A 26,295-nucleotide genomic window follows, 5' to 3' on the forward strand; every position below is an offset into this window, starting at 1 on the left:
TGGTGATGATGAGTATAATAATTTCTTATAATAAAACGTATATCTATAAAAAAGTTATCAAAAGAGGATTTTTAAATATCAAAAATTTTTCCGATCAAACCATCATCAGTGTAATCTGAAAGCAAGTAATTGCACTTAATGTTAAACATTGACTCTTAGAGAACCTTTTTGGTGATAATATCTTACTTGATAAAAACATGCGTGAAGCTACTTATAACAGAAATCTAAAAACCGTAAAGTTCATTGTAATGCCTGTATTAAATTTAAACATGTTAAAATGGTGCCGATTAGTTCAGATTTAACTTTAAGGGAATATTATGAGACCATACTTGAAAAGGAGTTAACCCTATAGGTATATTAAGTATACAGCGGATGTAAGCTAACTAGCAACTCAATTGTAAAAGTTTATAGTATGAGATCCCACTTCAAGATTACTATACTCATAAAGTAGTTAATCAAATTCATTGATCACAGGTTACCAGTTACAAAGTTGGGGTATCGGGTTGTGTTATAGAGGTAGCAACTTTTATCGAAACGACCACATCGAGCGTCGTAGACGGGAGATGGTTCTTGAAAACTGGTAAGACACTTAACTCTCACTTATGGCTCCAAGTGCCACACCCCGGGCGATTGCATGGGTCTGCAGGCTAAACTAAGTGAGACTAGCTAGATATGGCGAAAATTTCACCGACCCATTGCCGGTATAAGCAATCCGACACTTGCTAATCAACGACTCTGGGCGGAAGAATTGGTAGGTGGTAGGGCACTCTTTTTGTCCTGGGACTCAGAAATCGGCCCCGAAGGTGGATTAATCAATACCTTGTTCAACGGCATAAGGATGTAGAAGGCAAGGGAAAACCAGTACATTAAAGATCCCCATGGATATCCCTAGTACAATCATCATGGTTTTAGAAACTAATAACGGCGTTACTGATTATGGGCCTTGGAAGCCAAGATCCGACAGGGGAGAAGAAGACAAGGACTTTCAGGTCGTTAATCAGCGAATTCCATGTCAAAAGAACGTCGATGAAAAAATAAGACTGTCCAACACTAGAATAGGAACTTGGAATGTTCAGAGCATGTTTCAGTCTGGTAAAATGCACAATGTTATTTAAGAAATGAAAAGGTTAAATATCGATGTACTAGGTATCAGTGAAACGAGGTGGCCCAACTCAGGTTGTTTTTCAAGAGACGAAGCCACAATATATTATTCCGGTAGCAAGAATAACCAACACAGACACGGCGTAGCAGTAATAGTTAATAAAACATCTAATAGAGCCGTGGAATGCTATTTCTCTATCTCAGAAAGGGTAATGGTACTGAAGTTGGTGACGTCTCATGCCAAACTGAATTTGATACAAGTTTATGCTCCTACGGCGAATGCCGACGAAGAAGAAGTGGAATTATTTTACCGAGATATCGAAGAGGTACTGAGAATAAAGAAAACTGTTACACTGACTTACAATTCTGTCAAGAGCAAAACTTGATTATTACAAACATATTTATCAAGTTACCAAACAGACGACTGTTAACATGGCGATCGCCCGCAGATACACCGAAGAAAGTAGGAACCAGATAGACTACATTATGATCAATGAAAGATACCGTAATGCTGTTAAAGCCGTAAAAGCATATCCTGGATCAGACGTCGCCTCAGATCACAATTAACTTATCGCCGAGATTACACTCACCTTTAAGGATATTAAAAGACATCAAAGAATCCCTACAAGCAGCAAATTGAACACAAACACCAATAATATTGACAAGTACTGGGATCGACTGAAACATTGTCTACTGGAACCCTGTAAAGAAATACTAAAGACTTTCGCAAGGAGAAAAGAAAAATGGATGAATGACGAGATACTCAATATCATGAAACAACGGAGACAATTTAAAAATAAAGACAACAATAAAAACAGAGAGATAAACCACGAGATCATGATGATAAAGCAGGCAAAAGAAAAATACTTTGAAGAGAAATGCAAAGAGATCGAAGACCTTCACAATAAATATGATCTGTTTAACCTACACAAGAAAGTTAAAGAACTGGCAGGACTAAAAAAACAAAATCCCACTGGTGCACTTCTGGATGGACACGGGACTGCTATAACACAAACGGACGAGAAAGTACAAAGATGGGCAGAATATATCGACGAACTGTTCGATGATGAAAGAGGAGATATGGAGCACATAGAACTTACGTCAGAAGAAATAGGTCCATATCTTACAAAAGAAGAAATATTACAGTTATTAAAAACAATAAAGAGTGGGAAAAGCCCTGGACCTGACATGCTTCCTATAGAAATCCTAAAAATTCTAGATAAGAAACACATTGATGTTTTAGTGACACTCTTGAACCAAATTTATAGTTCAGGCGTATTACCCAAAGAGTGGATAACGTCTAATTTTATTTGTATCCCCAAAAAGAAAAACGCAAGAGAATGCAGTGATTACCGCACTATTAGCTTGATGTCTCATGTGCTAAAGTTACTACTAAAAGTCATCCATAACCGAATATATCACAAACTGGACATATACGTTAATGATACACAATTTAGTTTTCGCAAAGGCCTAGGAACGTGTGAGGCTCTTTTTATACTTAATCTACTAATGCAAAGATGCCTGGACGTCAATCAAGATATATACGCATGTTTTATTGACTATAATAAAGTATTCGATTAAGTAAGACATGAACAAATAATAAACGTCCTGAAATCAAAGAAGATTGACTACAACGACCTCAGGATCATATCAAATTTATACTATAAACAGCGAGAAAAAGTACGTGTTAACGAACAGCTGTCAGACGAAATTGAAATTAGACGTGGAGTGAGACAGGGATGAGTATTGTCGCCAATTATATTTAATGCCTACTCCGAAGAGATCCTGAAAAAAGCTCTTCAGGGTGAAACAGCTGGAATAAAGGTAAATGGAGTTCCCATTAACAACATTAGATATGCGGACGACAATGTGATCTTAGCTGAAAATATTGAAGATCTTCAGAGGCTGGTGACCAGAAAAGCGGAGTATAGAAAAGAGTAAGGTCTAACAATGATCGTCAAAAAGACGAAATTTATGAGAATATCGAAAACTCAAAGAAATAACGAGAATCTTCTAATTAACGGAACCAACGTCGAACAATTGGACAAATATACATAACTGGAGACAATGATTAACTCCACAAAAGATTACATTCAGGAGATCAAAATTAGAATAGAAAAGAGTAGAGCAAATTTCAACAAAATGAGAAGAGTGCTATGTACAAGGGATTTAAAATTGGAAGTAAGGGTTTAGTTGACGAGGTGCTTTGTTTTTTTTTTCGTTTTATGGAATGGAATCTTGGACCTTGAATGCGACATCAATGAAAAAACTGGAATCATTAAAGCTGTGGGTGTATGGAAGAATTCTGAAAATATCAACAAAGAGGTTCTAAGGAGGATGAATAAAGAAATAGAAATTTTTAAATACAATTAATACAAGAAAATTGGAATATTCCGGACATATTACACGTGGGGAGAAATACACCTTGCTCCAACTGCTTATGCAGGGAAGGATCCAAGGAAAGAGAAGCATAGAGAGGCGTAGAATGTCATGGCTGTGAAACCTGAGAGAGTGAATTCAAATGAACTTTTCAGAGCAGCCGTCTCAAAAGAACGAATAGCTATGATGATTGTCAACCTCCGCCGTGGAGATGGCACTTGAAGAAGAAGAAGTCACAAAGTGGTCTCAAATAGCATTAATTCAAGAAAAGACAGTTAGGATTTGATTTCACGTATAGTGCCTCTGTATATTCGCTTAAACGTATTTCATCCTACCAGTATTCATCATAGCGGCTGATACAGAAGCTCTAAAAGTAAAATCAAATAATTTTCGTCAAAATAAGCAATAATAAAATGGCTTCAAGATGGACGCTATAGAGTTATCTGAGAATAAAAGATGAAATCAAACTTCAGATGTTTGCTTCTATCTGTACCTTCTATAAATTGCAAGGCAAAACAGACGATGAAAACGATGTAAAAAGTGACAAAGGTAATCTTTTGACGGAAAAGATTTGATTTCACTTTTAGAGCTTCTGTACCAATCGCTCTGATGAATCCTGGTACTATGAAATATATATATATATATATATATATAAGCGAATATCTTATTCTTCTTGTAGTTTCTTCTCCTATAGGAGGTTGGCTATCATCACAGCTATCCGTACCTTGGCGTCTACTCTGAAAAGATCTACTGAGCTGTAACTATACCAATCTCTTAGGTTTCTTAGCCAGGAAATTCTTCGTCTTCCTATGGATCTTTTACCTTTAATTTTACCTTAGAGTATGATCCGTAATATCTCATACTTTGCACCGCTGGTAATGTGGCCTAAATATTCTAGCTTTCTTGTTTTGATGTGCTTTATGACCTCGCAATCCTTTTGTAGCCTTCTTAACACTTCTGCATTTGTAACTCGTTGGGTCCATGGCATTTTCAAAACCCTTCTATAGCACCACATCTCAAATGATTCCAACTTCTTTATATTATCCACTTTTAGTGTCCAGCTTTCCATTCCATACAACAACGTCGAGAACACGTAGCATCTTAAGGCTCTCATCCTTAGCTCCAGAGCAAGGCCTCGATTAACAAACATTGTTTTCATTTTTATAAATGCTTGTCTTGCAATTTCAATGCGTCTTCTCTACCTTGGTCATTGTTTTCATTTACCCAGGTTCCCAGATATTTGTAGTTATTTACTCTTTCTACTTGTTTTCCTTTGATATCTAGTCTTCCTACTGTATGTTGCTTAGAAATAATCATGCACTTGATTTTCTTAACGTTCATTTGTAGTCCATATTTTATACTGACTTGATGTAATCTATTTACTAAGCGTTGCAGTGCTTCTAGACTGTCTGCAAAAACAGCGGTGTCGTCTGCGAATCTTATGTTGTTCAAGATTTTTTCCGTTTATTGATATTGTTGTTTATACCCTGTTGTTCTTCTGATATTGCTCCCTAAAAATAGCTTGGCTGTACAGATTGAATAACAATGGAGATAGCACGCAACCCTGTCTAACACCTCTTTTGATTTCTATAGCTTCTGTATAGACATTTTCGATTCTAACCTTTGCTTTTTGATTCCAGTACAGATTGACAGTAACCCGTATATCTCGACTATCAACATTTTTTCTTTTAACAGTTTTACGAGTTTCTGATGTCGTACTCTATCAAAAGCCTTTTGATAATCTATAAAACAGACATAGAGATCCCAGTTCATATCTAGTCTTCGCGCGAGAACTTTAAAAGCGAACAGAGCCTCTCTCGTTCCTAGTCCTCCTATGAATCCAAACAGGGTGTCATCTATATCTTCTTCTATTTTTTTTGTATAATCTTCCATCTATTATTTTGAGAAATATCTTAAGTGTGTGGCTTATTAAGGAAATTGTTCTCTACTGGGAGTGTTACAAACGCGGACAGCAACCAATCTTCGGATATAACTTCTGTTGTATATATTTTGTTGAACAGATCTAAAAGTATATGCAGTGTTTCTTCATCAATGCATTTAATTAACTCAGTGGGTATCTGATCTGGGCCTAATGATTTTGCCGTCTTTGCATTTCTAATTGCCTGTTCTAATTCGAATATTTTTATTTTCGGTCCTGTTTGTTCCTGTGGTTCTTCTTGTATCATTCTATCATCGTCGAATAGTTTCATTATGTATTCTTGCTAAAATCTTAGTTTATCTTTGATGTCTGCAATGAGTTTACGATTATCATCTTTGAGTATCCCATAGTGTGCTCGCTTTTTGGTATTTGTTAGTTCTTTTATTTTTGTATGCATATTAAAGCTGTCGTATTTTCTGTCAGCGAACATACAGAGGCACTATACGTGAAATCAAATCTTAACTGTCTTTTCTTTTATTTCGGTTTACTCTTTACGCGTACAAGAAACCAGTTAACCAAACCTTTTTACTTGGATGAAGAGATAAGTTGTGGAATGCAATTTTTAGCTTCCCCTTGAAAGAATTGCTTTGCAATTTATAGAAGGCACACACTAAAGCAAAAATCAGAAGTTTGGTTTGGTCAACCAATAAATATTCGCATTTCTACTTTGGTGTTTTATTTGCATTAATTCAATGATAATTAATTTTTGTACAAAAATTTCGTTCAGTTATTTTTTAAATAAAATACGCTGCTTAAGACGTATATGAACGTTTTTAAATAAAATTAAAATTATTTTATAAATATAATGATATAAGGTCGTCTGAGAAAAAATGGTAGCAAATTAGGGTTGCCAGCTGTGAAAAACGCGAGGTATCAAAGATAAAGTAAAAAAAGCTAGCGCGCAACGCCGCTGGTTTGACATGGTTAGTGTAAGTTTTGAGTGCAGCGCGCAATGCCGCTGGTTTGACATGATAGATGTTAGTTTTGTGAGCTTTTAAAGCATGCGTTGATATATGGTGTTAATAATATACATATTATCATTTGTCAAACCAGTGTTTGTTTTATTTTATCTTTGATACCTTGCGTTTTTAACAGCTGGCAACTCTAATTTGCGACCATTTGTTTTTAGGTAAATTTATATCATCATATTAAACAAATTTAGCTTTAATTTGATATAAAAAACATACATATATGTTATGAGCAGCGTATTGTATATAAAAAAATATTTGAACGAAATAAAATTTTTGTTCAAAAATTAATTACCAATAATTAAATTAAATCTATTTGCGGCCACGTTTGTACCTGTTATCAATGTATTCTCCTATTCGTAAATGTATGTAAAAATGTAAAAAGTTAAGTATGGCTGCCGCAATAAAGTTTAATGAGATCTTGAATATTAAATGAAAGAAAATATGTAATTTGAATGCACATGCTTGGAAACATATGGAGAACATATGAGAACAGTAACTCTAGAAGTCGAATTAACCAATTGGTCAGTAAAGTTCTCGAACTCTTTATCTGTATTTTTTTGGAATCTTTTGTTATAGTGTTGATCCGGCATTTGTATCTTCAATGGAACTATGGAACAGAAACAAGTGTTTTTGTAAGTGATACCCATATTACTGTCCATGATAAATATTAGTGTATTTATAATTATTAATGAGATAGTTGTTATTTAGTGAATTTTTTTGTAGTTGAGTAAATTGAATACAATTAGTTAAACTATATTTACTTCACTTAATTCCTCAACTCACAGGAGAATGTAACAATTGGTGCCAGAAGTAAGTGGGATTAAGTGAAAGAAGTTGTATGGTAACAACAAGAAACGAGACCAAGATGGAGGAAATTCAAGATATGATTGCAACAATCGAACAACGTCGTCTAAAAGAAAAAGAGGCTGATGAGAAACGTCACCTGGAAAAAAAGAAAACTGAAGAAAGACGTCGTCAGAAAGAAAAAGAAGTTTAAGAGAAACGTCGCGTCCTTAGAAATAAAAAGAAGCTAAAGAGAAAGCTCGTCAGGATGAAAAAGAGACTGAAGAGAAACGTCTTCAGAAACAAAAAGAATCTAAAGAGAAATGTCGTCAGGAAGAAAAAGAGGCTGAAGAGAACCGTCGCCAAGAAAAAAGAAGCTAAAGAGAAACGTCTTACGAAACAAAAAGGCTTACGAAAAACGGCAAAAATAAACAAAACGTCGATAAGAAGCTGAAGAAAAATGTCGCGTGGAAGAGAGAGAGAGAGAGAGAGAGGGAGAGAGAGAGAGAGGGAGAGAGAGAGAGTTACTCATGAGTCCTTTATCGAAAATTATCAAAAATAGAGGTCACAAAAGTAAATAAAGAAAATATATATGAAAAGAGAAATCGAAGAGAAAAAGGAGACATGATTAAAGAAATTGAAGTAACAAGAGGTCTAGTAGAGGAAAGACATGATAACAAGATAACGAAAACGCTTGAAAATATCTGCCTGAAAATTGAAAAGACCAAGCACTGAGAGTGAAAGATAAAGCAGAAGTGATTTGTTTCTCTATCAACGGAGTAATTAAGCTTCTTACATTTGACGGCGACAACTCTTGGCCAGTGTATGGAAGACAATTCGAAACCGCTGCACACAATAATGGATGAACATAGCTATTCGAGCTAAGGCTGTCGAAATCCTACAAAATATCCTAGAGGATGCACAAAGGGACTATAAAACGATCTTATCGGCCCAAGAACTAAGAAACGGCAGCCAATATTTGAAGCAAGTATAACAAAGTCAACTAAAAGTGCGTATCAAAGGCTCCAACGAATATTTGCAAGAATACGGAGGGGAAGTAGAAAAGATTGCACAACTCGCTTGGCCCGAAGCCACGGAAGAGTTCCTACACCAATTCACTACCCGATGTTTCCTTGATGGCCTGTGCGATGTAGATATCCAGCAGACATTACGACTTGGAAAAGAACGCTACCAAATATTGAAGGACACCATTGTCGCAGCATTGTTGTATGAAGCTGGGAAGAATGTGCTTCGCCATCAACTCAAATTTCATTAAGTAAGAGGTGTTGCCGAAGTGGAAGAAAGCAATCTAAATACACTGCCCCAGGTGTGGGCCACCAATTCGAGAAATATTTCGGCCCAATAGCTGATTATTTAAAACAAAAACGTCAAGGGCGTCCAAAGTGTTACAATTGTGAATTGGTAGATCCACTTTAATATTAATTTTAAAGTAGACGACAAAAAATCGACCGGAAGGTCATTCCCACAACAGCATCGCAGTCTCAGGTTTTCAATATCCACAATAAGACGAAGCAGCGAGAGTTTAGTTGCTGATGGACTCCTCAATAATCACTGAACAGGAAGAAGTTATGGAAATACCTAAGACCTCTGGAGAAGAACATGCGAGGAGTACAACTGTCGATTCTGCGAGCGCCAAGACGAACAAGGGGGTCAAATTTGACAACTGAAAACCATAGGGAGCCAAAGTAACGAAGACGCTCTAATCAAGGAAAACTTTCAGGCTGAGTAGAAGACAGATCTAAATCTAAATTTAGTTCAATCAACCAGAGGAGTCTAAGTCCCAAGTTGCAGGGGCCCTAGGAGGGACCGTATCTAGTTATTAAGAACAAAAAACGACCTTGTATATAGCGTGCAACTGACGCCACGAAGTAAACCGAAGGTCGTCTACCTGGAGAGACTGTCTTTACGAAAGGCAGAATCCACCGACCTACTCCCCTTAGGTACTGTTCGGGCAAGCACCCTGAAAGAAAGGGCGATAATATAAGTCACAATGCTCTAATTGTGGCCCTAGCGTAACAGTAATTCTAAGTCGAATTAATTACTTTGTCAGCAAAGTTCGCAAACTTTTTATCTGTATTTTTCTGAGATCTCGTGATAAAGTGCTGGTTTGGTATTCTTACGTTCGATTGCGACGGAACTCTAAAACAAATGTTTTGTGTATATAAACGACTCGAATACTTTGAGTAGACAGTAATTAGACGAGTGTTTTTGTGAGTGATATTCATATTATTGTCGGTGATAAATATAAGTGTATTTATAATTATTAATGAGATACCTATTTGTTATTTAGTGAGCTTTTTTTTGTAGTTTAGTGAGTTAAATGAAATTAGTTCAGCTACGTTTATTTCACTTTATTCCTAAACCCACAGAAAAATGTAACAATACTAAAATTACTCAAGTAGGTTTCACTGACGATGGTTCGGTAGGACGGAAAACATTTTGAATTTTAAATAATCCATTTAATCCATAAAAATATCCCTTACTAAATAATTTTTTAAACTACTTATACCTGGAGCTAAGATTAATACTATTATAAAAATTAATATTAAACTCACGAGTCTTCCGGGTTCAACCGCGTTGATTTCCATTGCGCTGAGCTTTCGACATCCTCTCTGATGTCTTCTTCAGGGCTTCCAATTCTCCCGAGCCCCCAGACACTACTACACTTATCACTATTCACTTCACTACTACTAAGTGATAAGTTTAATAATGTCTAGGGGCAATGGAAATCAACGCGGTTCAACCCGGAAGACTAATGAGTTTAATATTAATTTTTATAATAGTATTAATCTTAGCTCTAGGTTTAATATATATATATATATATATATATATATATACCTACATATATATATATATATATATATATATATATATATATATATATATATGTATATGTTTAGGTTATCATATGAAAAATATAATAAAGTATTCTAAAAGAACTTACAACTATTGAATTTCTTACTTTTCGGTAAACACCAGCACTTGACAGTTCATTTTCTATGACCATAACTATAATTCCGAACATTCCCATCACTAGTGCGTAATCACTTATTCTTTTTCTTTTTTCGAACAGTGCTTTACGGCGCCCTAATCGGTAACCAACGTTCGGTTTGTGTTTTAAACTCCCAGAAGAAGGTCCTTTGTACCCGGTACCTAATCCTCGTTCCTCCATAAACCTAGAAAAAATAATTAAATATTTATAACTTTCAACTTGAACTAGAAAGAAATTTACAATGTAGGGGAAAAATCTATAACAGGCACAGTAAAAATATTCATTGATAATTGGCCCTTTCACTGTATTTATTACTTTTTATTTAGTATGTCCAATATGACTGTATGTTAAAGGGGTGACTTTAAGGGTTTAAAGGGTAAAATTTTTTTGCACATTAATTTAAGACGACTAAATTTCATAAATCAGCTATCGGAAGCAAGTGATCGGCTTCCAAAATACGTTGTGGTAATTGTTTAAATAGACTTGTTAAAACGTTCTTTGCGAATAACTTGCTTACGATAGCTGATTTATGAAATTTAGTCGTCTTGAATTTTTGTGCAAAAACTAGATAACTTGTCGGTGATGCAATATTGACCCGAACTGAGTAAAATTATTAATATACCGACTGTATTAAACCTTCTGAGGTGCGGCTAGCGCGAACAAGAGCCTAGCGCTCATCCAATGCTGGATTCGAACTGATGTCAACTTGCCCCCTTGAATCACACACCGCTCAAAACGGTTTCTTTAAATTAAGAAATCATCCCCCTGACCCTCGACGTATATAAAGGATATGTTTACATTTAAATTACCTTCAACTCTCCTTTCATTGGTAAAACTACCTGAGAAGTGTTTTCAACTTTTCTTACTGTTGGGATTTTTCGAATGACTCCGGTTTGCTAAGGCAGCTAGAAAATGTTGCGCTTTTTTGTCCTTGTGTAGATTCATCAGATAATTGTTCCAAATTAGTAGTTGATGTTGGTTTTTTTGCCGATAATTGTTCACCGGAAAATTGAGGAACATTGATGATTTGACAGTTTGCTTACAAAGAGAGCATTCCATTCTATTCGTAAATAAGAATATGGTGTGGAATCGAATTCAATGACTAATGAGGTTTGAAGCTAATAATTTTCAGTAGGTAGAATTATATATACTTGTCTTCGAAATAAGAGAATATGGCTATATTCATCTGCTTAAATTCCAGCTTTAAGAGTTTTCTACCAGATCGTGGGAAATTGAGGGACAGATATTAAAAATTATGATACGTTTTGCTGGAGTAACTAATCTCCTAATAGGTACGTCTAGAGCATTTATTTTAATAGTGGGATTGTTGGTAATAAGCTGGTCAACAAATTTAACTTTGCATAGGTATATGCAGATCATGTTGTTCGAGGTTCGAGATGCAAATATTATATTTTAGGACCAAAAATATTACCAGTGGATTTAACATAGTCAAATAGTTTTAAGTTTTTTTTGAGTGATGAATAATTGCTTGTTCTTTAGAGAACGAAGGTTCGGGTCTAGATTTTATGGCAGCAACGTAAGATGTAGGTGTTGAACAGTCGTTATTACTGGATGTAGGTATTGCTGTGGTATTGACTGTAGATTTATTGTTCATAATTTTATTGCTTTTGTAGTCAAAAATAACGGAGTGATCAAGATTAATGTTTATATTTCTCCTGGAATGTCCGCAAATTACAAACTCATATTGTAAAATTCGTTGTCTTATTAAAAATTCTCTTCGTATTGATTGAGCTCTTGGCATAACTAATTGCTTTCTTATCATTAGGTTGATAAGAAAGGAGAGATACGTAGGTACACGTTTACTCTCCATATGCCAGTCCTATTGCAAGAGCTTGATATTTGTTTGAAATTTGGACTCCATATTGTTTATGTGTCTTTACTACGTTTTATTTTTTTAGCAATGGCTTACCCGAGTTGTTCTTTGGTTATAGGTATATCATCATCGATAGGGTCATCGTCACTGTTTAAGGCAGATATATTGGGATAGAGGATTGAATCTTCTTGGTTGTTTCTATGATTGTTTTTATTTGATAGCATTTGATGACTATGGATTGGTTCTAAATTATTTAAATGCTGTTGGGTTGAAATCGTTTGGTTATGGTATATCTGTATTACTGAACTTATCATTGGTATTGTAATAGTTAAATTGTTCATAATTGGTTAATTTGATTAGATAAATACTTGATTTGAAAAGATTGAATACACTTGCTCCTGTACCATTTACACTTGAAAACTTTTGATTTTCATTAAATAATAATTTAATATTATTGGTTGGCTAATCTCCTGGTTGTTCCATTCTTTATTTATCATGGTGCCGAGGTAGTTGCAGTGCGTCATTCTTTCTACAGGGGATTAGTTGATGTAGAGTTGACCTTCTGTTATCCTTTTCTTGTTAATTATCATAAGCTTTGTCTTCTTAACGTTTATAATGAGTCCATATTGTTGACTGTAACACGTGATTTTGTTTCTAAGAACTTGAAGGTCTTCTAAGTTGTCCGCAAATACTATGGTGTCATCTGCATAATCTGATGTTGTTTAGCCAGTAACCATTTAGTAGAATACCTTTTCAGTTTTGTGCACAGCTTCGATAAATATTCTTTCAGAGTACAGATTGAAGATTAAAGGAGACAAAATACAGCCTAGCCTCACTCCACGCATGATTTTTACATAGTCAGTGTATTCACCTCCAACTCTGAGATTTGCTGTCTGATTCCAGTAAAGATTTCTAATTATTAATTCCTGTTTCTTTTATTATTTGCATCATCTTGGCGTGCTGTACTCAATCAAACGCTTTCTCGTAATCAACCAGACATGCGTATACGTCGCAGTTGACGTCTCTGCATCTCTGGAATAAGACTTGCACTGAGAACCAAGTCTTTTTAGTACCAACAGCATTTGTAAACCCGAACTGGTTGGGGGAAAATTTGACTTTCACACAGCTTGTAGATTCTCTTATGAATTATTTTGAGGAACAATTTTAGGAGATAACTCATGAGGCTTATTGTTGGTATTTCTCCAGAGTTGTATATGTTGTTGAATATCTCTGCGATTATTGCTATTGATTCGTTGTTTATTAGTTTGAGTAGTTTTGCTTGTATATTATCAGGGCCTGCCGCTTTGCTATCCTTTAACTGTGTTATTGCGGAGTAAACTTCCTGCTGTAATATTCTTGGTCCATCATTTACCTCTTCTTCTAGCTCAAAGGTGTTGTATCTTTGGTCTTCAAATAGTTTTTCTAGATATTCTTTCCACGTTCTTATTTTACTCTGTTTGTCCAAGATGATGTTTCCCTCAGAATCAGCTATACTTCCTTTCTGCCTTCATCTTAGTCCCCCTGTGAGTTCTTTAACTTTCCTATGTACATTGTGACTATCGTACTGCAGAGTCTCAATTTCTTCGCATCTTTCCCCTGCTTCTTTTTCTTTCGCTTCTCTGATTTTCGTTATTATTAATATATTTATGATTTTATATTTGTCTGGGTCATTTTTGGCTTCTCTTCTCTCGTCCATTAGGTTCAGGATCTCATCTGTCATCCATGATTTTCTCTTCATTAATCTATTTGTCTTTAAGTGTTTATCCTCTACATTTTGCACTATTTCTGTAGTATGTTTGATTGTTTGTTCTTCGTTCGATTCGTCTCTAATTGCAGTCACTTGCTCGTTTAACGTGGCTTGGACTCTCATCCTCGTATCAAGGTATTTCGGAATACTCCAAGTCTGCTTCAGGATCAGTCTTGACAGATGTAAAGCTGTTTCGGAATCTTTTATTTACTAAAATGTAGTCTATTTGATTCCTAATAATTCTCCCGGGTCTGTCTTGAGGGGATTTCCACATGTCGGTTGTTTCCAATGTCATTTTAATCAGTTAAATTATCATTTTCTTGTTTTGCAATGTCCTCTGTCTCCGAAAATGAATCTTGGCCGGAATATTGTAGCTCCGGTTCTGAATATCTACCAGAAAATAGGAGTGGAAATAAATGGTATTAAACATTGCACTTTACGTTTCGGAAAAAATATAACCTTACTTTTTTAGGCGGTCGCTGGCTGCTGTTCATATATCTAGTGATTCTGATACAGAGAATACCAGTTTTGATGAGAAAAAACGGGTACTTATTCCTGAAGTACCAGTAAAAAGAAGGTATATTTTTTTATAAAAGTATGAAACAATTTTAATACATTCTTTATGGGGTGGCAGGTACACGTTTGTGCGAACTGTTATGACAAATAAAACAAACGTATATACAAAAATATATTATTGAAGTAGATTTCTTACTGTCTTAACTGACAAATAATTTTTAGGCTAAATTTCGAAACTGGAGAGTCCTCTAAAGCTTTAGATGGAAGTGTAGCCATGTATTAGAAGTCCAAGGGAAGGAGTCAATAACATTCATAATATTTTTGGTCCAAACAATCAAGTTGTTTCCTTAAGAATGCAAGACAAATTAAATAGTATGTATAAATATCCTTTACACAAACACATTTTGTAGAAATAATGACAGTTTTTGCTTAGTAGATTACAATTCCACCTCAAGTTCCGAATCAGAATCTGAAAAAAACCCAATGAAAAAGGTAAATAGGACTCGAAACTCGAAAACGAAAGCGGAATCCCCAGATGGGGAAAAACACAACGAAAGGAGAACTATCAACAAGGAGAAAGCTACATCAATGCTAAAGGTATCGCTAGGCCTGCTAAAGTAATTAATACACGAACAGATTGCAATCAAAGTTGTCGTTTCCGATGTAATGAAAAATTTAACCCCGAAAAAAGATTGGAGACAAAAAACAGGTATTACTCACTGGACCAAAATGGAAAGTATGCATTTATATTAAATGTGACAACGAGAATTTTAGTTCAGAGAAAACGTAGTACTGAAAAAAACTACAAATCTTTTTCATTTGAGTATTACTTCGGGAAAGAAAATGAAAAATTGAGAGTATGCAAGCCACTTTTCTTAAATACGCTTTGCATAAGCCAAAAGCCCATATATACTGTGCATTTACAGAAAAGTGATTCGGGCACACCACACTCTGATAAAAGAGGTTTAGGGTCCAAAGATCGCATTTCAAGCAAAGAAAAGGAAGTAATAACACAACACATACAATCTTTTCCATGTTTATACGCACATTATTGTAGGAAAGATTCAAAAAGAAGATATCTAGATCCAACACGTCAAAAAGTGTATGATTTGTACATTGAAATATGCAATGCAAATAATAAACCTCCATAAACGCTGTCGTTGTATAGGCACATTTTTAATTTTGAGCATAATAAGTTCCTCCAACCGAAAATGGATAGATGTGACGTCTGCGAGGATGTTAGATTGGCCAAAAAAGAGAACAGGGTGCACGCAGAAGAGGAATAGACATATCACTCCCACATTACAAAGAAATTGATAATGCGCCAAGAACGTGAAAATGACAAAAAAAAACTGAACTCAAACTGTGCCATTATATGTTTTGATCTGAAAAATGTCATAAATTTACATAAATGTAAAGACTCTGTGCTGTTTTACAAACAGAAATTAAATGTATGCAATCTGACTGCCCACAGTTCTGTTGATTCAGAAGTTTATTGTGCATTATCGCCAGAAACATTATGTGGGAGATCAGGCAATGATTTGTCTAGTGCCCTTATACAAATTTTAGAGAAAGTAGTTTTAAAACATCCGAAAATAACTGAGATAATCACGTGGAGTGATAGTTGTGTTCCTCAGAACAGGAACTCCCTGATCTCAGTAGCAATCACCGACTTCCTGAACAAACATCATAATATCCAAATGATAACTATGAAATAATACATCATACCTGGTCATTCGTGCATACAAGTTAGCGATAATATCCATTCTCGCATAGAAAAAGTTATGAAGGTTACGGATATTTGGTCTCTACTAGCACTTGTTAAACTTTTGTTAAAAGTTAACAGACGAAAGCCATTCTGTGTGATTAATATGAATCCAACACACTTTAAAAACTTCAAAATAACAGTAACATTACACCAATATAATAAAATACCTTACAGTAAAGTTTGTCAACGACGTTTTGTGCAAGGGGACATGTTTACTGTTCAATATAAGCTGACTGATCACAGCGCCGAATTTTCTACAGTCAATGTTAGTAAAGATACAAGCAGTACTAGGAAGAAACAAAGAGTGGTTTCTATAAACAATTCCACTGCCAACTTTGTAGTAGCTCCGGCCGATAACACAAAACCCAAATCTGTCACTGAGAAAAAGCTTGAGCATATTGAGTTTGCGTATAAATGGATGCATCTGGAAGATCAGAGTTACATGAAATTTTTGATTTTTGAAACGAAACAGTTTATAAATAAATTACTATTTAAATGGGAATAAGCCACAATTAAAGGTTAAAATACGTTTATTGACGTTTCAATTTCCACTTCGGAAATCGTTCTCAAAATACAAACATTAGTAAATTAAACAAATTTTGTTTTTTGTTACTTAGTGAAAAATTCTTCTAATAATTTAATTTTATCTGACTCATCTATATTGACAATTCAGACATACCTTATACATTTTAAAGTAGACGACTTTAAAATGATATTGCCAATATTGTTGAGTTGCGTTCCTGGGACGACTTTACTTATAAGATAGTTCATTCGATTACATGAAATCAACTTTAACTGAGAATATCTGTCAGAAAAAAAAATCGTAACATGTAATTCGTCTTTAAAAAGACAAATACATGCCATGATGACAGTAAAATTCTCCTGTTAGTGATTCCATAGTAAATTATGAGGGTAAAACCAGGAAAAAACCTCATAATACTATCCCGACATGGTAAGTATTTGATCGTGCATTTAGTTTACCTTCAATAAACACCAAATTCCGATTTTATATGTTTGTTATTTAAAAAACATAAATGATGTATTCTCTATATGTTACTGACTTACCAATTCTGGTATTTTCCTTTTAATAACTTCCTCTTTCAATATGGGTAACCAGATCCTACTACATTCTGCCGAGGAATTCGCGACACAATTGGTCTCATTTAGCATAATTAGAGCCGCTTCTTTGATTTTTCTCTTTTTACCATCCGTTTCTTTTAGGACATTTGAATCATTCCATTGAACCCTATGTTCATTATCCCATGCGTGTTTACAGATTTGAGATCTATCAAATTCTCTATTTTTAATATAGGATTGATGTTCACTTATTCTAACATTTAATGGTCTTGATGTTTCACCTAAATAAAACTGACCGCATTCACAAGGTATTTTATAAATGCAATTCTTTGTCCTTTCTTGTTCATTGTTAGGTTTGGTTTTGGACAAAATAGATCTCAACGTGTTTGTTGTTTTGAATGTTGTTGAAATGTTGAATTTATTTCCTATCCTTTTAAGCTTTTCCGATAATCCTTTTATGTATGGTATTGTTATTTTCCTCGTATTATTCCTTGTATATACCGTAGGATCTCGTTCCAAGTTGTTTTGTTCTATTCGATCGATTGTTGAAAATTCCTTATTTATAAACGATAAAGGATAATCATTTTTTAATAAAACAGATGTTAACAAATGTTTTTCCTCCAAGAACGAATTTTCATTAGAACAAGTAATTTTGGCTCTATCGTATAAGGATTTAATAATTCCCTTTTTAATATTAATATTGTGATTTGATTTGAAATTTAAATATCTGTTGGTGTGTATTGGTTTTCTATACACCTGAGTTTCGTATCCAGTATCGTTCTTAGAGATTAAAACATCCAGAAAAGGTAATGTGTTATTATATTCCTTTTCCATGGTAAATGTTATTGTCTCTTCTTTATCGTTTATATCATTTAGGAATGTGTCCAACAACTCTGATCCATGAGGCCCATATTGAGAATACATCATCTACATATCTCCACCATACTGAGGGTTTTAAATTTTGTTTAGAAATAATATTTGTTTCAAAATCTTCCATAAATATATCGGCTAATAATGGAGATAAACTAGAGCCCATTGCTAGTCCAAAACTTTGTTTATAGAATTCATAGGAAAAACATTTGTTAACATCTGTTTTATTAAAAAATGATTATCCTTTATTGTTTATAAATAAGGAATTTTCAACAATCGATCGAATAGAACAAAACAACTTAGAACGAGATCCTACGGCATATGCAAGGAATAATACGAGGAAAATAACAATACCATACATAAAAGGATTATCGGAAAAGCTTAAAAGGATAGGAAATAAATTCAACATTTCAACAACATTCAAAACAACAAACACGTTGAGATCTATTTTGTCCAAAACCAAACCTAATAATGAACAAGAAAGGACAAAGAATTGCATTTATAAAATACCTTGTGAATGCGGTCAGTTTTATTTAGGTGAAACATCAAGACCATTAAATGTTAGAATAAGTGAACATCAATCCTATATTAAAAATAGAGAATTTGATAGATCTCAAATCTGTAAACACGCATGGGATAATGAACATAGGGTTCAATGGAATGATTCAAATGTCCTAAAAGAAACGGATGGTAAAAAGAGAAAAATCAAAGAAGCGGCTCTAATTATGCTAAATGAGACCAATTGTGTCGCGAATTCCTCGGCAGAATGTAGTAGGATCTGGTTACCCATATTGAAAGAGGAAGTTATTAAAAGGAAAATACCAGAATTGGTAAGTCAGTAACATATAGAGAATACATCATTTATGTTTTTTTAAATAACAAACATATAAAATCGGAATTTGGTGTTTATTGAAGGTAAATTAAATGCACGATCAAATACTTACCATGTCGGGATAGTATTATGAGGTTTTTTCCTGGTTTTACCATCATAATTTACTACGGAATCACTAACAGGAGAATTTTACTGTCATCATGGCATGTATTTGTCTTTTTAAAGACGAATTACATGTTACGATTTTTTTTTCTGACAGATATTCTCAGTTAAAGTTGATTTCATGTAATCGAATGAACTATCTTATAAGTAAAGTCGTCCCAGGAACGCAACTCAACAATATTGGCAATATCATTTTAAAGTCGTCTACTTTAAAATGTATAAGGTATGTCTGAATTGTCAATATAGATGAGTCAGATAAAATTAAATTATTAGAAGAATTTTTCACTAAGTAACAAAAAACAAAATTTGTTTAATTTACTAATGTTTGTATTTTGAGAACGATTTCCGAAGTGGAAATTGAAACGTCAATAAACGTATTTTAACCTTTAATTGTGGCTTATTCCCATTTAAATAGTAATTAATTTAAAATGCCACAAGAAAATAGCTTCAGAACAATAGTTTATAAATAAAAGTTCATTTTCTATTCTTTGTTAATTTTCTTTTTCCTATTTTTTTAAAAATTCTTTCAATATCATTGTATAGGCGTGCTACAAAGGCAATAAAGTCAACAATGATGACATATATATTCAAAACTTCAAATTTATTTAGGGACACAAAGTTACAAGTACAGCGGTTACAGTGTCATAAGGTTCCCAGTATAAGTGTAACATTTTGAAAAAAACATGAAATTTGCATTTTATACCACAACGACAGCATTGTTTTATGAATTACTGTATTACCAAATCTTTAAACAATAATATGTAACATATCTGGCAAAGTATAATTTTGTCAGAACCGTTTTATTTGACAGCAAACTTTAAAATTCGTTTCCTGAATAAGTTTGTAAATGTCGCTTGGAACCCTATAGTTCTCAGCCCTCGATATCATGATCTAAGTAATGTGTAAAATATTTTTATTATGTTTATATAATATTATCATCTAATATAATACCTGGGGTAGTCTATATGTCCTGGCATTCCTTGGTCGTCTTGCTGTGTCTTTCCTCCACCAGAGTCCCGACTGGAGTTTTTCACTGCACCTGGTATGGAGATAGTCGACACTGGTTTGCGCAACTGTAAACGAGAAATTTAATTATTTGTTTAATGCCTTGTGTGCTAAACTAAAAAAGTTCTGTATCTACAAGGCTGGTGAATCAAACTGTAAGCAGAAGTTGAGGGAGAATAGGCTTCTTGGTATGCGATTTTTATTAATATAATTATTAATATAATATTAATATTATTTGATCAGATTTTAAAAAACCAATATTTATTAAATTTATTTGGGCTAGTTTGTTAAAAATATTTTATTAATTAAAGACAATAACTGTTGTTGGGTGACAGTTGTTCAATGTCAGCGTTTATCTCTTTCTCCCTCTTCTTCTCTCTCTCTCTCTCTCTCCACTAATCTATTTTAATTTGTGCTCTACTGGTTATGGTTACGGAAACTAGATACAAGCGACCCAGTGTATAGAACATTGGAAGAGACTGAGGGAGGCTTATGTCCAGCAGTGAACGCGATTGGCTTTTTCTTCTTGTAGTAACTATCCGCTTCGGATGTTGGCGACCAACATGGCCATCTGTATTTTGCACACTGCTGATTTGAAAAGATTTTTGGTTGTTGTGTTGAACCACGTACCTAGATTTTCAGCTTCAGATTTTTTTTAATAAAACGTCCTGATTAACGTGGTCCGTATAAGATATCTTTAGGATTCGACGATAAAACCACATTTCGGAAGCTTTATTTTTTATGTTACCTCTTTGTTCTTTAAATTTTTTTTGTCATTTACTAGCATTTTTGGTATTATTGTTTAATTGCATTTCCAATATTTCTCCCGATCTAACGTTTGCTAGTTTTTGCATTTTATCTTTATATTTTCAATTTTTACCACGTCATACTCATATTTTATACAGGCAACTGTTATATTCATCGGTATTATAGTTTTTTCTATATATTTATACTCTATTCATGGATACTATAAAAAACGTCGGGTTTAACTTTGTTTTTCCTTTAATCGTCATTAATTTTGATCTTTTACAACCCATTTTGATTATCAATTGCTTTGCGTTATTTTATTTAGTGTTGATAGTACATTCAAATGTCATTAATTATCATATTTTTTCTTCCTATCCATTGAGTACAACCGTATTCTTAAATATATGGATGTAACAACTATTTTCTTTCCTACCATACTCCTTAATATAAAGATCTTTTCATTGTTTTGTCTTTACTGTTTTTTATAAGCAGAAAAATGCTTATCTAACGACAAAATAATAAAAACTTTTGTTTTCAGCACTTCCACAAAATTTACTATGATTTATTTTCACTACAGCTGTTTTAGCAAAGTGCCTTTCTCAAGTTATGTATTTTTACAAAGCATCTACACTTTAAGTTGGCCATTTAGAATTATATCTGTATTTTTTAATTTATTAATTTCCATAGATTCTAATAACGATCGGTTAATGCCTTTATTATGAATATGGAGAGATTTTTTCCACTCTTTCTAACGGTGAATTGCCTATTGTAATTTGGGCGTTTATGTTGGTGTTCTTACTAATGATCATTATTTTTGTCTTCTTGCAATTAAGTTTTAGGCCGTATTTGTAACATGATTCTACAACGTTATCCATTATTCTTTGGAGCCCCTTCGGAGTGCCAACAACACTGTATCGTTTGCATATCTAATATTGTTTATAAGTTGGCCATTTACAGCAATCCCATCTTCTGATTTATATAAGGCCTCTCTAAAGATGTTTTCAGAGTATATGTTAAATAATGCCGGTGACAATATGCAACCCTGTCTAACTCCTTTTTCGACTGTGAAGATCTCGGACAGTTCATTTTCTAATCGCACTGTTGCTTTTTGTTGGAGATATAAGTTTGAGATCAGTCTTATATCCTTACTACCAAGTCCTGATGTTTTATAGATATCGATTAGTGTTTCATGTGGGACTTTATCAAATGCCTTCTCGAAATCAATGAAACATGCATACACATCGCAGTTGACATCCCTGGCTCTCTGTATTAGAACTTGCAAACTAAAAAGTGCTTCACTCGTTCCGAGCCCTGCTCTGAATCCAAATTGAACTTCACTCAGGTGTTCTTCTAATTTGGTGTATATGCGCGAGTGAATGATAGTAAGGAGTACTTTAAGTACATAGCTCATCAAACTAATGATTCTATGTTCTTCACATTTTTTAGCGTCGACTTTTTTAAGAAGTGGAATGAATATTGATAGTAGCCAGTCCTCATCAGGTCCTGATGATTTCCCATCTTTAATCCGCTTAATGGCCATAGTTACTTCTTCGTTTGTTATTTCTGGATAACTATAGTATATACTCTTGTATATTACTTCTATATATCTCTATTTTCTATAGGACTTAGTGCTGAATCTTCGAATAATTCTTGCATATATTCTTTCCATCTTTGTAATTTATCTTCAATGGTAGTCAAAATCTGGCCTTCAATGTCTACAACTGTGCCTGTATTGCGTTGTGTTCAGGTGTTCTGTACCTTTTTTAATTTCTTTATGCATATGGAAATCGTCATATTTGCGTTGTTGTCAGCCATGATTTTTTTGCTCCTTTTATCTCCTTTAGTATAGTCTTATTCAACTTTTTCTGTTCGTTGTCATTTCTACCTTTTAATTTTCTTCGCTGTTCCATCATCTGCAATATTTTATTTGCCATCCATTTTTGCTTATTTTCTCTTTTTGATTTTAGATATTTATCCGAAATTGTGGTAATAGATGTCTTTATTTCGTTCCACTGTTCTCCTATGTATCTAGTAGTGTCTTTAACTATTTTCGCAAAACTCATATTAATATCTGTTTTTACTTTTTTCTGGATTTCATTTTGTATGATGATATTTGCAATCAATCAATCTGCGAAGACATCGGTGCCTGGATATGTTTTTTGTTGAGGTGATAGAATTTCTAAAGCTTTTGTATATGTTGATAAAATCAATTTGGTTTCTAATAATTTTCCCTGTATCCACTGCATCCTAAAATATCTATGTTCAGTCAAGGGGTGCCTGGGACTGAGGACCGTTTGTTTTGGATTTTCAGCCATGGTGTTGTCCTGGGGATATCGGATCTTTAATGTGGTATTCATCCCGTGGCTTTCCACATCTCAATACCGTTGGCAAATTTAGCTCTTCCGCCTTTGGAGTCAATTTCTCAGCTCCAGGGCAATGAAGTGCTCTACCACATGTCAGTTCTTCCACCCGTAGCTGTTAACTAACAAATGTTACGATGTTGACGATTACATATACTGGCACGATATTAACACAGATAACCGAACATACAAAATAGAAAGAAATAACACCAGCTTTCAAAACAAACAACAACTTAGGCAAATATATTAAGAATAACAAGAGTCAAAAGAAAAAGCACTGAAACAGTGGTGAATCTGGTAGAACCTTTAACAAAGTAATAGCAGAACAGTAAAGGCCTCTTCGTAATAGAAAAACAGATTCTACATACGCACTTCACCTTCTAGATCCTAATCATTATTTTAGTGACAATTTTAAATTCTCCGTATTTAAAATAAAGATCTTAAGCTACATTTATTAGAATCTATGAAAATGAGTAAATTACAAAATAGAGATATAATCCTGAAATACTAACTTGAGACTCTCCTCTCCTCAACTTATTCAGTTAACGTTATAAAGTGAAGAAGCATAGTAAAAATACATAACTTGAGGAAGGCGCTCTGTCGAAACAGCTGTAGTGATAATAAATATAATAAATTTTGTGGAAGTGCTGAAAACAAAAGTTTTTAGTGTTTTATTTTTAGATAAAATGAACTTCCATCAAGTAACGTTCGACGGAGAAGACGGCAAACAGACCATATTGTATGTAGTTTTGTATAATCTCGTCTTTGCATAGCAAAACCACAACATATAATATTTAAATTGCATGGGTATGTAAAAGAATATTCAAAATATCTCATCATATACGTTTACATAGGGTAAACAGAGAAAATTTTTCGAAAATGCTTAGTAGAGCGCAGATGTTTATATATATATATATATATATATATATATATATATATATATATATATATATATATATATATGGTTTCAGTTGTTTTTCGGGTTTGACTCCGCGTTAAATATTTTTGGTTTTTAGAAAAACCATTGTTTTGACGACGTTTCGGCAAGGTCACACTTGCCATTGTCAAGTCAGATTCTGCTTCGTCTTGATGTTACAGGCGAACTGATTTCTCGGTCGCTGCACGCTGAGTTTAAATATCTTGTTGCGCTTCTTGTCATTGGTCCTGTGCGCAGAGTGGGCGTGGTCTCCTTCGCTATTTTAATTTTTACGTTTTTCTGCAGAATTGTTTTCCACGTATTTGGGAGTCTTTGGGCATCATCTCTGGTGTTTAAATTTTTCGGATGTTTTTCGATCTCTATGGCTTCTCTGATTACACGTTTGGCCTTATTTTCGATGTTTTCGAGGCCAAACGTGTAATCAGAGAAGCCATAGAGATCGAAAAACATCCGAAAAATTTAAACACCAGAGATGATGCCCAAAGACTCCCAAATACGTGGAAAACAATTCTGCAGAAAAACGTAAAAATTAAAATAGCGAAGGAGACCACGCCCACTCTGCGCACAGGACCAATGACAAGAAGCGCAACAAGATATTTAAACTCAGCGTGCAGCGACCGAGAAATCAGTTCGCCTGTAACATCAAGACGAAGCAGAATCTGACTTGACAATGGCAAGTGTGACCTTGCCGAAACGTCGTCAAAACAATGGTTTTTCTAAAAACCAAAAATATTTAACGCGGAGTCAAACCCGAAAAACAACTGAAACCACATATAGCTCCCGCGGAAATTTCAAATTCAATATATATATATATATATATATATATATATATATATATATATATATATATATATACATAGATGTTTAAAATTTTCACTTGAAAAAGTTGTAATGAACACCTGTCATGAGATTTTTCTATATATTTCGTGAAAATAATAAAAAACAGTTTTCCATTATTTATTTATAAAATAAATTTTATTCAAGAATTGTCTGAAATCAGTAAAAATATTTGTTTGTTTAACATTAGCCGTAAAATGTAAAAAGCTTATATTAGTTCGATTGTATACTTCTTAAGTAGTAGTTGGTTCCCCACAATTATCAGATAGCCAGAAGAAAAGCAAACATATCGAGTTGCGAAGCGTGAAATTCTTCCGTACGCAACGCAGAAGCCTATTCCCCCTTTAAACACGCCAATCAACTCCTGTGGTTTGTGTTCCTAAAAGTTACTAGTTTCGGGCTTAACGTAACTACTTCAGGGTAAAACGGGGTTGAGTCCTCAAGCATGAATTACTTTTTGCTAACTATGAGGGTTGGACTTCGATCGGTCACCGTGGAATTGCCTGAAATGCTTCCCTCATCTGCAGAATTTAAAAGAGTTGATTTATTAAGTTTTACTTTGAACAGAGATGAGCGAGATGTATACGGTTTCAATTTAAAAGAATAATATACACACCACAAGGGAAACATTAGACAATGAAAAAACAAAATGTGTGATACCGTGACAGAGAAAATTGTAGAAAAACATAAATATTTTTAGTTTTCTTTCATAACCGATCAAAAGGGATTTCCCATGCCGAAGTGATCGAAATTTTTAAGAATATAGATAGAATAGATAGAAGATCAACTATATATGAGACAGATGTAATTTTTCTGCTAATCTATTAAATAAAGGTTTCTTTCAGATTTCAGGCAAATCAATATATTTTACAGTTGGAGCTCACTCTATGAAATTTTTATAAAGTTCGTATAGCTGCCAATCAAATAAATTTATCACATAAAAAATATGTGAATCTGTAAAACTACACTCGCGTAATATGTATATGAAAAGCTATACGATAAGAGTAGAAAGTCAAAGCGATAGAATGAGAAAAGTTAAAATTGTTTGAGAAAAATTATTTAAACTTCGCTAAATATTTTTAAAGCTATAGGAAAAAAGCACACATATAAAAGCTAAAAATAATATTTTTAGTACGAAATTTTATACAGGATAAGTAAACATTTTGTACAAAATGTAATTAACCTTGCTAATATTTCGAGTATTGACAAGTTGACAAAAAAAATTTTTTAGTAACAATTTTTTGTAAATACTTCTGTATATTCAATATTATCGGTAATATTGTAAAATTTCACTATCTTTATCGAACACACTAGGCTATGCAATGAAATAGTCAACCTCCCATTTTTGTGTAGTTGGATGGACCTCAATGAAGCTTGCTGCATTCGATTCCTAAAAATGTTAAGAAATTTTGTGATG

General features: G+C 33.8%; 1 protein-coding gene across 2 annotated transcripts in view; it reads right to left on the bottom strand.

The window, feature by feature from the left end:
- Positions 1-26,295, bottom strand: part of SK (small conductance calcium-activated potassium channel) — a 975,882-nt gene that overhangs the window by 152,411 nt on the left and 797,176 nt on the right. For both annotated transcript variants that reach the window (XM_072546075.1, XM_072546076.1), the window contains 2 exons: positions 19,944-20,065; positions 10,157-10,370 (listed from right to left, as the gene is read on the bottom strand). In XM_072546075.1, the coding sequence (XP_072402176.1) occupies positions 10,157-10,370; positions 19,944-20,065 (336 nt within the window). The remainder of the gene's footprint in view (positions 1-10,156; positions 10,371-19,943; positions 20,066-26,295) is intronic.

Source organism: Diabrotica undecimpunctata, chromosome 10, assembly GCF_040954645.1.
Source record: "Diabrotica undecimpunctata isolate CICGRU chromosome 10, icDiaUnde3, whole genome shotgun sequence".
In the NCBI taxonomy this organism is placed as follows: domain Eukaryota; kingdom Metazoa; phylum Arthropoda; class Insecta; order Coleoptera; family Chrysomelidae; genus Diabrotica; species Diabrotica undecimpunctata.